The 13,805-nt window shown below is 42.5% G+C and overlaps 1 protein-coding gene across 3 annotated transcripts in view; it reads left to right on the top strand.

Annotated features, from left to right (window-relative positions):
• Positions 1-5,975, top strand: part of SLF1 (SMC5/6 complex localization factor 1) — a 110,792-nt gene extending 104,817 nt beyond the window's left edge. For all 3 annotated transcript variants that reach the window (XM_083151788.1, XM_083151787.1, XM_083151786.1), the window contains exons 17-18: positions 167-349; positions 3,967-5,975. In XM_083151788.1, coding sequence (XP_083007914.1) covers positions 167-349; positions 3,967-4,448 — 665 coding nt within the window. In that variant the 3' untranslated portion in view covers positions 4,449-5,975. The remainder of the gene's footprint in view (positions 1-166; positions 350-3,966) is intronic.
• Positions 5,976-13,805: the final 7,830 nt, after the last annotated feature.

The following is a 13,805-nucleotide window of genomic DNA, read 5'->3' as shown; positions in this document are numbered from 1 at the left end:
AATATTGATTTCTTTTTTCCCTTCCTCACTCCCTTGATCTCTCTCATGATTGTTTAACACAGACAGTGCACACAGAGCTGTTCTGTGTCTTCTCCTTCCCATAATGTGGGATGTGTACAGTGTTCTCGCTGGATTCTCTTTTAATTGTTGCTGATTTATAACTCAGACAATGCTGGCTGGACGCCTTTGCATGAAGCCTGTAACCATGGCAGCACAGAATGTGTCCGTGAAATCCTGCAAAGCTGCCCAGAAGTAGACCTGCTGAGTCATGTGGACGGTGTGACACCCTTACATGACGCTCTACAGAACGGACACACTGAAATTGGCAAAATGCTACTACAACATGGGGGTAAGCAGACCCTTACTAAGTGCTGCTGTTTTCTCACAGGTTTTTTTTTATTTTTATTTTTTTACATTTCTGTTTTGTATTAGATTTTTTGTATGTTTTACAATTTTCAAAAACTTGTTTAAGTTCTGTTGTCATTTTTTTTCTTTCAAAAGTTAATACAGTAGTTTTCACTATTAAGAACTTTACCAATTATAACCTTGATCTTCTATCTAGCATTAAATAACACATGTATCTTAATATATTTATTATGTGTGATCTGTGGTCATCAGGCCCTTTCTTTCCCTATGGGGAAAAAAAATCTTATCACATAAACATTAAAAAGGGTCATTTAGTTACATGTCCTTAGTACGATAGTATCTGATACCCATTAGTGCACTGACATCTCTGTTATGACCTATTACAGTCAGGATATAAAGTTAGAAGGCTTTGGTGTACAGTGCGGCGGCCGTTAGACAGATGTTGCACTGTTGTTAGTTTTTTGTTACAATTATAAACAATACTTTAATTGTGTTTGTTAGCCTATTGTATCACTATATACAAAAGTCACCCATAGGCTACAATACACCAGATTGTAATACATTTAAATCATCACGGTGTAGCCTAGCATAGAGTTCTGCAGGCTTATTCTGCCCTCTAAAGGCCACTCTGTGTTTATATAATAGATAAATCAGTGTCTATATCCGTCCTGATCGCTCCTCACGCCGGGTATTTATAGAAGTGTGTTTGTCTGTCTCCTAGGTGTTTTATATATCAACAGAGGCATACAAAGCCAATACCTGGCCGCACTTCAATCAGTCTCAGTGATGCAGCCGCCAATACTAAATTAGACTTCACTCCTCTGTAGGAAATGGCTGTGCAGAAGTGCTGCCGTCTGGTTTTCTTTACAGGGTTTATGTGGAGAATTAATAGTGGATGATTTTCTGGTCTAATGGGAGGTGGGCTACCCAAGCTTGTTATTCATCAGGTTCACACACCGGGCCTGGCATTATCCAGACCCATCGCTGGCTGTGTCACGTAGCCACTGGTCTGCTGATGCTGAAGCACTGCTTTAGAAATCATTGCGGATATGTGACGTTCATATCAAATATATTTTGATATTTATTTTTTTCACGTGCAATGATTATGTAGAGAACAAGCTTGGACGTAGCATATAACCTTTGCAAAATACGGCATAATGTAGATTGCGTTAGTACTTGGTATGCTGGACCAGTATTAATCAGCTACTTGTAGATTATAGCACACTGTTCTATTCTCATAAGTAGGTGATTAGACAGGTTTGCAAAATGAATAATAAAATGTTTGCCGCTTTATAAATAAGAAGAAATATTAATGGCTGAACTGAAGTATATTATTAGTCAGTGGGTTTTTTGTGGGGTTTCTGGAAAGTTTCTTGTGACACGAGAGTGGTAGACGTTCAGTATGGATGTATGTGTTTGTGCTTCCCCAACATTATACTAAACTATAACCGAAGTAAAGGGCCCCATACATCAGCAATTAATTGTGACAATTTTCAGATCTGGAGATGATTGCCACAATTAATTTTAGATGTGTGGGCTCCCCCTTTTGGCAATCCCAATCAAAATCGCCAATCGATTGCTTAATCAGGTTTTTAAACATGTTTAATAATCTGGTATTATCTGCAGATCTTTTTTATATGTGTGGGCATTCCCAATTCGTCTTCTTCATCTATTTACATTATGAACAGCAATCGATTGGGCAATTTCCAGATATGAAGATGCAATCTTTAGATGGAAAAATCTGCCGATCACTGAAATAAACCTGTAATGTGTGGGCAAAGTCAGATAGATTGTAAAATCCATTTATCTGGCCAAAAAATCCCTGTATCTGGAAATCCATAAATTGTGATTGCTGATGTATGGGGCCCATTAGTCTGAGAGAAGACTATACTGTGGACCAAGTAACAATGTCCACCTCCATTTTATCAGCCTGTTCAACACTCATCATCCGTACCCGCATCTGATGCAGTACTTCTTTATTTCCTCCACATTACTTGGCCCACTACTTACTACATGTTACTAGGGTGATATAGTGTAAATTGGGAAATGCATGCCTTGTAATAGTGCCAGTCACCATAACCTTTACAGGAGTTGTACAGTACTGACTAGTTACATTGCTGCAGGATTGGTTTGCACTGGGCCTCTGCACTACTATAAGTCACTGCACCTATTGTATTAGCTATCTGATGTTAAAAAAAAACGAGTCATAGGGCCTGATCCAGGGGTGGACATCGTTGTCTACTGCGATTGCACACTAATTGGATCTGTGAAAAAAATGCTAATGCCGCAGACACTGTCATATTCAGAGAAGCCCCCACCAGTATCTCAGATCTGCCACTTATATACCAAAGACCTCAGTCTCCCATCGATTGTACATCGAACTTCTGAGCTACTATATGGCTGGTTCACATCCAGAAAACAAAAGCTTTTTGTAGGGAAACCCCCCCCATCATCCCTGTTATCTCTCCCAAACAGTAATAAATTGTCTTTAGTATGACTCTGGACTCATGCACAGTCGACGACCCCATGTTCACCTCTTAATTAGCCCCATACTCGCCAAAGATTCTTGAGTACTTTAATTCTTTAAATTAGTCATTATAGATTATGGAAAGGTGGAAGGTTGTGCTGAGGACCATTTTAAGATCTTTAAGTTTATCCACATGATATTGTTTCAATAAATGGTATGTTGAACAGACACATACTGTACCTCAAAATACAGGTTTAGTAACCAGCACTGAAAGTTTCGGGGATGTGTGTGCAGACTGTAAACACGTTTGATGCGGATGTGAAAAACACCTACAAAATGTACAAAATAGAAGCGGGCGTTGCGGTTAGGTAGCAGGAGGGTAGGTTAGACTAAGGGGGGTATTCAATGTGTAGGCCACGGCGGTCAAGTTTGCTCGACCGCCGTGACCCTGTCCTGTTCTCGACTGAGAACATGCAGGCGGGATTCAATGTCCCCCATGCTGGGAAACGAGAAGGGGGCATGGCCGAGAAGAGGCGAGCTGCAGCCGACAGCTCGTCACTTCTCGGCAAAACGAGCCTGACAGCTTGTGAAGTCGGGCTCATTCTGCCGAAAAACCCTGCTCAATGCTGTTGGGGAAGACAGCATTGAATAGGGCCCGGCGATTGAATACCCCCCTTAGGCTGACGAAAGTTATGTTTAGGCTGTGGGAGGGGAGTGTTCGGGTTAAGCTTCAGGAGGAAAGATTGAAGGCTGCAAGAGGGGAGGGTTAGGCATAGGCTGCTTAATGTGAGGTTAGGTTTAGGCTACAGGAGAGGGTGGTTAGGCTTAGGCTGCGGGAGACAATGGTTTTAGGATTAGGGGTAAGGTTTTGCATTAATCTACAAATGTCAAACATTTTATGGCTTTTAATGTTATGAATATGTGTTCTTTTAGAATCTGTAATAGTTGGTTTTCAACTCTCTTTAAAATAATTTGTAAAAAGGATCACATGGGCGATTCTACATATTATTTAAAGTTGTCTTCATAAGTAAAAAGAAATTCTGATTTTTTTTCTTTTTCTTTTTTTCATTTCCTTTTCGTATTGAAGGCATGTGTTGTTTCCATAAAATAGACAAATCTTTCTTTGTTTTTAGGACCAGTCCTGTTGGAGCAAAAAGATTCTGCTGGGAAATTTCCACTGGATCATGTATCTTCTCCACGGTTGAAAAATGAACTGTTTCAGATTGTCCACGTGAAAGAAACCATTGAGGAGTTTCACATTCGTGCTACTCTGGTGTCTGATGGGCAAAAACTAGAGTTTGCTGTGTTTCTTCTCTCCAGGATGTTGATCAATTTTATTTCTTTATATGGTCTGCCTTCAGATACACTTACTGCCAAAACGCTTTGTCCGAACGCTGCTCTTTTAGCTAAGCATACTATAAAGACACCAGCCTCTTTCAGGAATTCAATAGTGGAATCGTACATTGACGCCGTAGCTGCAATGCATGAGCTCAGTGACTTTTTGCCAACGATTCCGAAGTCAGTTTCCCATAGCCCTGGATTTAATATGCAGATTCTACTCTCAGTCCTTCATACCATGGCCTCTTCCTCACTACGTCCTAAACAGAAGGAATAGGAGCACTTATTATTAATGCCAGCTTACTCCTCAGTGAGCTGCACTATCTGTGTTTAAGGATATACAGTAGTGTTTTTGTTTTTTGTCGGGACACGACCAATCCTAGAGTTCCACTCACAGTATTCTACCAGTTATACCCTTATCTAGTCACTTTATGACAATTGAACAGTTAGTCCCTTTTTTTGGGGGGGGGTTTGGTTTGTATTGGGGATTTTGAAGATAAAGATTTCTTACAACACTATTCTGCTATCATGGGACATTTTTCAGGTGTACTCGGCAGTTGGTTATGGAACACATGCCTTTGCAGTAATCACAATGTAAGTTTAAGTCTGAAACAAGGTGGACGTTTGTCTGATCATAAACCATTACAGAGATTACACAAGCCTTAGCAATACAGTGTGATTAAATATGAGGTTGCTCATAGGACAGCGGACTACCCGTTACAGCAAGCATTCCCAGGCTTGGTCTTCAAGGTATAACTGTAACTGTGCAGGTTTGAGTGATTTGCAGACTTCAGCACAGGTGTTTAAATCAAAATAGCTGAAGTACTAATTAAGTCACCTCTGCTGAAGCATGGATATCACTAAACCTGGACCGTTAATGGTGCCTTGAGTTAGAGGGGGACAGATGGCTACCGGTGAGTGGGAGGGCTGCTGGCCAGCAAACTACCAGTAGCAGGTAGGTCATCGTGATACCCTGAGAGGGAGGACAGGAGACTATCCATGAACCAAAGGCAGCAAGACAGAAAATAAAAAAGAGAGATTGAAGGATGCAGAGTGCACCGAAGAAGAAGAAGAAAAGCAAGGTTCAGGTGTGGGATAAAGCTGAAACATCCATGGTCTTTTCCAAAGTCCCAGGGATGTACCAAAGCTAATACATTTACAATAACATCTCAAGATGTATTACAATAACACCCCTATTTAAGGAGTCCGTAGAGGGCTAGTGGTCCGTTTTTGTTCTTCATACACACGTTTATTGCACCACTGCTTTCAGCATCAGAGTTTGTATGTTTGTTTACAATTGAAGTGTTATATGATTGACAGCATTTTTCTAATATTGTTAAGTAGAGTTTGATATATTAATATTGTAAGCTGTTTCTGCACATAGCGGTGAAACATAAAGCTGTGAAATTTATATTATTACCTTGTAAATTCTACACTTGGTAAAACGCAGTTATTCTTTTTTTGTATCTGTATACTGAAAGAATTATTGAATGTATTTTTCGAAACATCACCACTTAGAGGGTGGGGTAGTAGTACTTTACTAAATCATTGCACGTTGCACACCTCACAGGGGACATAATCAGTAGAAATGATGTTCTAATGATTCTATATTGTATGCAGTCACTCATCCAACTGGGGGAAATTCAGCTGTACAATATACTAATGTGCCGGGATGCTAGATGTTATATATGCACATTTGTAACTTTTGCAGGTTCTAGTTTACTACTCTCTGTCTTAATAACAGTGTTACTAATTAATCACAAAATTCCTTTTATGAGACGAATTAAAACAGTTTTTCCATGTTTTGGAATTGTTTGTTATATTATTTAGTTAAAGCAATAAGCCTAAAAATGCATTAGCATCAGTGTTCCTGTAAGTATCTCCGTTTCCTTCTCCATTTGTAGTTTTTGGAAGTATATGAATGTTTAAAGGTCTGGACAGTGGAAGAACCTGCAAATAGGGTCGTTTTACATGGCACTGTGTCATATAATTCATAAATACTGCAGCCTTAAATATTGTTTAACTCTGTGCCGTAATGATTAAAGCACTTTTCATATTTCCAGATTGCAGTGATTCATAAAAAGCTGCGTCTCTACCCAGTGATGGCACCCAATTACTGCTAGTAAAACACATTTGGGTTTTAGATCTTGAAAGCCATGGTATGTTCTGTAATACTTCCACAACAGAAGCCCACTCGAGCATCTGTGTAGCAGAATGTCTGAGAGGATGGCTGGATTGTTTGTGATGAGCAGGATGTCTGACAGATCCTTCTGAGAAAAGAGTTTCCTGTGAACGACTGACAGTGGAGTCATCTGAATGTCATAATACTCTGCAACAGCTTACATGTGCTAATGCATCTAGGATTTCCCTGGAATCTTATGCTGGACTAACAGATGATCTAAATCTGTGGTCCCACAGTGTAATATATGCAAATTAGGATGGGCCGCGATATAAGGCAGTTCTCCCCCTGTCTACATACAGTAACCTTGTGCTGGGTATGAGCATAGCAAAGTAATGGTGCTTTTGTAATGCATTGAAGAACCAAAGCAGGTTCCTGCCTCTATGATAATGCTTGTTATTTTTAGCATTTGCTCAGGTTAATTTGGATTTGGCATTTTGCAAATGTGGCTAAGACTGTATTTACAAAGGCCATGTTCCGAGGAAGCCATATGTCACATTGGCCCTTATTCTGATCGGTGCGGCCCGATCAGAATATGCGGCCGCAACCGTGCAGGCGAATCCCCGCCTTCCATACGGATCGCCACCTCCGTCCGTACGCGGATATGTGGCGATCCGCATGAAATTGGACGGGGATACGCCTCCTCCGTCTTGGGAGCTGCCCCTGCATTCGATGGTCGCCGAACATCGAATGCAGGGCCGCACGCTCCACCAGGTCCCGCAACACAAGACCACACGGACACTTGTCCGTGTGAAATCATGTATGGGGGCGGGCAGCTGACATCCGGCGATGTCAGATGCCCGCCCCGTACCCACGCGTCACGGCCTCATTACCATGCATACGCCCCGCGTTTGCATGGGAACGCCCATGAAACGCGGGGCGTATGCATAGGGTAATGAGGCTAAGTAGCCCCTCACGCCCCTCTACGCCCCCTGTGCGGCGTATAAAGAATCCGTGCGGTGACCTCTGCACATGCGCAGACGATCAACATCGGCGGTCCGTCCGCATGCGGGAATATCCGCACCGATCAGAATAAGGGCCATTGAGAGCTAAGATCGCAATAGCCTGCACTGATTACAGCTGGTGGGATCCCGACCCCATCTCAGGTATGGCTGTGAGCACCACTACTTCATAGGCCATACATAATTACGTTTTACAGAGGTCTTTTGGGTGCAGAAAGGGAAAGTCACCGAAGGTTTTGTTTGAAAGTCATATGCTGCATATGTTACATCTTTGGTTATGGGGCATTGGGTCGACCACTGAAAGTCAACAGGCGTTAGGTCGACGCATGAAAAAGGTCAACATGGCTTTAGGTCGACAGGGTTATTAGGTCAACACAAGTAGTAGTAGTAGTACGTTTATTTATAAGGCGCCGCAAAGTGTCCGCAGCGCCGTACATAGCAAACATAAAAACAAATTACAAGGTAACGTACAGGGTGTGTTGATGATAAAATACAGCACAAATAGGGGTATAGCTGGTAGAACTAAAATCAGCATCAGTTCTGAAGTAGGTGTCGAAATTGTCGAGGAGACTGAAGATGAAGTAGAGGAAGGGAAGAACCGGACAGGAGCACAGGTGAGGTAAAGAGGTAGGGTGAGTACGTGAGGCAGGAGGACCCTACTCATAAGAGTTAACATACTAAAAATAGGTGGGTGGACGAACGAAATACAATAGGATAAGTAGGAACGGAGGGGAACGGAGGCAGGATAGGAGGATCAAAAGAGGTTAGGAGGAGGGATAGGCTAGTCGAAAAAAGTGGGTTTTGAGGGAGCGCTTGAAGGAGGTAAGGGAATCAGAAAGCCTGATGGGTGGCGGGAGGTTGTTCCAGTGCAGGGGGGCATAAGGTCGACATGGGTTTTTCACGTTTTTATTTGGCCCGAATGTCGACAAGGACACCAGCAAAGTGCACCTCGACTGCTCGTTACGCTCCCCATGCTGTGGGCTTCTCCCTGCACACCCTAGTGGATGGTATGGAATGAAATACAGCCTGTCAGCACATGTTGGCTCCAAAAAATGTGAAAACCCCATGTGGACCTTTTGACTGTCGACCTTCCCAATGTCGGCCTAATGCTTGTGTCGACCTGATGAGCCTGTCAACCGAAAACCATGTCTACCTTTTGTATGTCGACCTAGTGAATGTAGACCACATCATTTAGTGGAAATAAAACATTGTGAAAAATGCTGTTAGTGTACCGATTAGTTTTTTCAATTGCCAATTGTTTTACATTTTTGAATTTTTATTTAACAATAGGTTAATAACTTTATTTGTGGATCTGGGCGTTTCCAATTATGGTGTTTTAGAGAAAATATAGCAGCCAGCTTTCGCCAAACCCCCGTCTCTGTAGTTAACTTTGACAACATCTTGCAGTGATACTGATTTCCAGCCACATATAAAACAGCAAGGTTGTGTGTGATCTGACGACAGGGGACTGTGCCCATTTTCAATCAGATTTATGTTTTTCTTTTAACCATAAGAACAATTTTTTCTGAAACAATCTGCTAATTTACTTCGTTGTGTTTGAAAATATTTAAACTGCAATGTAAAAATATTAAGATATGAAAGAAGTCTTCTCAACTAATATTTATTAATATTTCTGTATTTACAGCAGATTAGGGTTATAGTTCATTCAGTTGTTAATTTAAGACCCCAAAAAACATGTTTTAATGTCTACCCAAGGGACTGTCAACAGAGCAGACTGTTACAGTATTTCATTTAGCTGCGAGTGACAGCACCTTCTAGTCATTACTAGACACTGGTGCAATATATTGGCTTGTACCAACAGAAGAACATAAAATAGTGTCTCCTTAGTATTAATTGTATGTTATATTGAAAGTGTGAATGTCCCTTTACTTGAAAACTCTTTTATTGGAGTATCTCAGAGCTGACACTACAATGCTGGATCATGATAACTAAGAAGGTTTATCAACATATTATTGGGCTGGGGTGTGGAGGGTATACTCATTCTCATTGCAGCCCCTAAAGACCTGGGATGTGATGCGAAAAACTCATGCTAACTCCAGTACTTGATTCCCTTGGGTGTGATGGGTACAGTCATTCTAATTCCAGCACCTGATGGCCTGGGATGTGGAGCCTGGTAAATGCATTCTAATTCCAGTACCTGATGTTCTGGGGTATGTTGGAAACACTCATTCTAATTCCAGCACCTGATGGCCTGGGATGTGGAGCCTGGTACATGCATTCTAATTACAGTACCTGATGTTCTGGGGTATGTTGGAAACACTCATTCTAATTCCAGCACCTGATGGCCTGGGATGTGGAGCCTGGTACATGCATTCTAATTCCAGTACCTGATGTTCTGGGGTATGTTGGAAACACTCCTTCTAATTCCAGTACCTGATGGTCTGGGGTATGATGGGAACACTCATTGTACTTTCATCACCTGATGACCTGGGGTGTGGAGGCTGGTACACTCATTCTAATTCAAGCAGCTGATTTTCTGGGATGTGGAGGGTTCACTCATTCTACTTCCAACACTTGATGGTCTGGAGTGCGATGGATACACTCATTCTAATTCAAGCACCTGAGATATTGAGGATACCCACTTTCTAATTCCAGCACCTGATGGCCTGAGATCTGGAGCCTCGTACGCATTCTGATTCCAGCTCCTGATAGCCTGAAATCTGGAGCTGGTACATATTCTAACTCCAGTTCCTGATAGCCTGAGATCTGGAGCTGGTATATATTCTAACTCCAGCTCATGATTGCCTGAGATCTAAAGCCTGGTACGTATTCTAACTCCAGCTCCTGATGTCCTGAGATGTGGCGTATGGTACACTAATTCTAATTCCAGCGCCTTGGATGCCAAATGGGAGTACAATGAGTATTCACAACCTTTTATTTATTTGATTTGTAGATTAATATATGGTATGCCTTACAGATTATTTGTAGCAAAACCTGTTTGCACAGGATGTGAATATAAACATGAATGTTCTCTGCTGATCTCCTTTAGTGCCCCATCCACAGGGGCTGAATGGTGGACTCCTTAGAACAGGGGTGGCCAAACCTGTCCAAGATCTACCAACCGTTCATGTATTTCAGGCAACCTGTGGATCTATAGTAGGAATGAATGAAGCATGTCTGGAAATGTGACAGTAATGACTACAGCTGTGCACCAGCTGTATGATTTGAAATACGTGGACCGTTGGTAGATCTCGAGGACCAGTTGGGCCACCCCGGCCTTAAGGTGCCCATACACGGTACAATTATTGTATACACTATCGCATCTCATCACATTACATAGGTTTTGCAATGCAATAAGATGAGATGTAGTACAAAAAGTATGTGCAGCACCTACTTTTTGAGCTGTGCGATTAGATGTGTGACGGAAGCGCGCATCTCATCACACCCAACAATTGTACCTTGTATGGGCCCCTTTAGACCATATACTGTAGCAGCTGGCCGCTCTGCAGTTACATGTCTGGGAAACTCTTCAGAAATGTGTTATCAGGTTGACTCTTATACTATGTATATCCTTGTTTTCACATGCCGTACAAAGATGTGCTATATTTGAGTTAACCTGCATTAAATGGTCACGATAAGAAAGTTCCTATAAATAAAACAGTAGTGCTTGAATTAGGATTCACTTAGCATTTTACTAAGCTATAACCCACAACATTTTACATTTGCATCCGTTGGTTTTATGACCAGGGAAGTGACTGCTGCTACATCTGTTATTTGTTACATGGGTTGTGCCTAGTAAGTACATCGTGATAATAAGTCTGCACACGGCTTGGCCTCAGCATTAGTGTTATGTATGAGGTATGAAATGCCTGAGGTGTTTGTAAGTACAAGTGCTGGAATACTGGAGGCCTTGCCTGAGGTGCGCTGACCACTGTGCTAAAGGTGCATTCCAAAGTAGAACACACAGTATAGCAGACACAAGCTTGTACATGGATGTCAAGTGGTCTAATGGATTTATGTTAATATAGTAGAAATGTCCTAGACAAGTCTATCTTATGTCATCTGTCTTATATATACCTGGTGAAGGAGATAATAATACCTTCCATCCTGTAATAACATGCGATTCTAGACTAGGATACACATGAACATGTGCAATTAACATACTGTATAAAATACATGCACAATACAGTACTATGGTACAATCTGAATATATGTAACACAAAGGTTGCTAAGTTATGAGTGGTGATGAAATAACAATGCTGTCAGTCATAAAAGTTAAATACATAATATTGGGACATTTACTAGTAATGCAGGAAGTGGTAACGTTTTACAGCAGCCAGTTACCGCTCTGTTAAAAGTCTAATTGATCACTATGGTTCCCCTAAATGCATGTTAGTAAGTTATGTTATTAGTCCTTAGTAAATGTGATATCTTACTATTGTGTATTGTATTGTATTGTACCTGTTCCAAATGCTTTAACATAGAAACATGGAATGTGATGGCATCTAGTCTGCCTATGTACACCGCATACTTGCACACTGGGGTTATTTATTTGTTAGTCTGGGGCCAATAAACCTATACAGTAAGTATATTCTTGGAGTGTAGGATAAAACTGGAGTATCTGGAAAAAACCCATGGAAGCCCAGAGATAATATACAAACCTCAGTGCTGTGAGACAGTAATACGAGCCATTACACCAAGCGTACTGCCCTTCTTTAGTTATCTAGACCAGTGGCACCCTAAAGTACCAGAATTTTTTTATGGCACCCCAATAATAAACAAGGTGCAGGTTTATACAAGGTGCATACAATGTGAATACAAAGTATCGGTAGCCCTGTTACATAACGTGCAGTTTGTAATTATATAATAAAAAGGGGGGGTTTAATACAATAATGCGTTATTGATGCGAGAGTGGCAGTGGTGACCGTTGTTTTATGTCACCTGATGGTGGGACAGGTAGCGGCGTCCCGCTTGCCTGTTTCCTGGGTATCCTCGATATCCTTAAATCGGTGGTGGTAAGTGGCAAAAAAGTTCCTGAGTTCTTGGGTGCCCAGGTGTGCCTTATTCGGTGGGGGTATGGTTGTGGTGGGGGTACAGCCAGAGGAGAGCCGGCGATGTTCTTAGGTCTCCTTGTGTGTTTTCCTGACAGGTGTTTTCTGGTCAGCGCTTGCAGGTGATTGGAGCGTCCGGGCAGGGAGGTTCGTTATGGCCGGTCTGGACTCACCGTGTGTCGCTTCCCCGCGGGTGGGTCTCCCCGTTGAAGGCTGGATTGTGTCCTGCCTTCCCCGGTGTAACTCGCCGTGGGTACCGCTGACGTGGTGTGTCTGGTGGGGGTCGCGGGCGGGTGATGCTTTTGATCGCAGCCCGCCGCCCGTAGTTTCCCGCCGACGGACCTGTCAATACTCACCTTCCCTGGATCCGTCTTCTGGTTCGGCGTGTGTGGCTTGCTTCGTGCCGGACCGGCGGGTGTCCTGGTTCCTGGCTTGTCTGTGCTGTACGCTGCAATGTTCCTTCTGCTGTGCCGGTGGGATTGCACAGTGCAGTTGCGCAGGGGTCTGTGATGACGGATGGCGGAGGTGATGGGGATATCGGGGATGCCTCTCCTGGTTGCTGTCAATCTCGTGGGTGCTTGTCGCTGTGTGTGCTCCAACGCGTTTCGGCCTACTGGCCTTCTTCTTGGGAGTTTTGCAGTGGTTTGTGTGGCTGGGTTTATATCAGCTGTGGGCGGGTTCTCTGTGGTTCAGTGTCATCACCCGATTGGTGGATGTCGGCTGTGGGGGCGTTGGTGATTTCTTATTTGCTGGTTTTAGCTGTCAGTCATTTGTTCTGCACATTGTCATTAATTTGATGATCAGCTAGCGGATGCTGGGTTTGTTTTCAAAGGAGTTAGGTATTTTTGCACATACAGTATTGGGTACAGTTGTTGCAGCTCAGCGTGTGGAAATGGTGTTGTGTGTGAATTTGGCTCTATATGTGAGTAGGGTGTTATATCAAGGAATGTGGTGGATGTATGTGTTCTGGTCTGATGTTCTGGAGAGAAAAGCAGAGTTATCTGTGTTGAGTTTATACTGTTGGTATCCATGTGCTTTATTTGCGTTTTCCTATTATGGATTTGACTTCGTTGTCCAAGTTCAGGCCCCTTGGGTTGAAAGTTTTTAATTCATACATCCAACGAAGTTCTGCGGTGTTTATCAGGTGTGTGTAGTCGCCGCCTCTCCAGTTCGGGGTGACATTTTCAATTCCTATGAAGTGTAGTGAGGTTGGGTCGTTATTGTGGTGGTCTTTGTAGTGCTTGGAGAGATTGTGGTCTTCCAGTCCTTTTCTGATGTTCCTGATGTGTTCGTTTATTCGTGTTTTTAGTGGTCTTGTTGTTCGTCCGACATATTGTTTTTTGCATTGGCATTGTAGAATGTATATTAGTCCTTTGCTATCACATGTGATTTGGGATTTTATTGGGTATGTGGCTCCTGTGGTTGTTGACGAGAAGTTTGTGATTGGTTTTGTACTTCTGTTTTTTTGTTCTGTGCATCCT

This window comes from Crinia signifera, chromosome 1, assembly GCF_055691185.1.
Source record: "Crinia signifera chromosome 1, ASM5569118v1, whole genome shotgun sequence".
Lineage (NCBI taxonomy): Eukaryota > Metazoa > Chordata > Amphibia > Anura > Myobatrachidae > Crinia > Crinia signifera.
The sequence above is the reverse complement of the archived record's forward strand: the minus strand, read 5'-3'. Positions and strand labels throughout refer to the sequence as shown.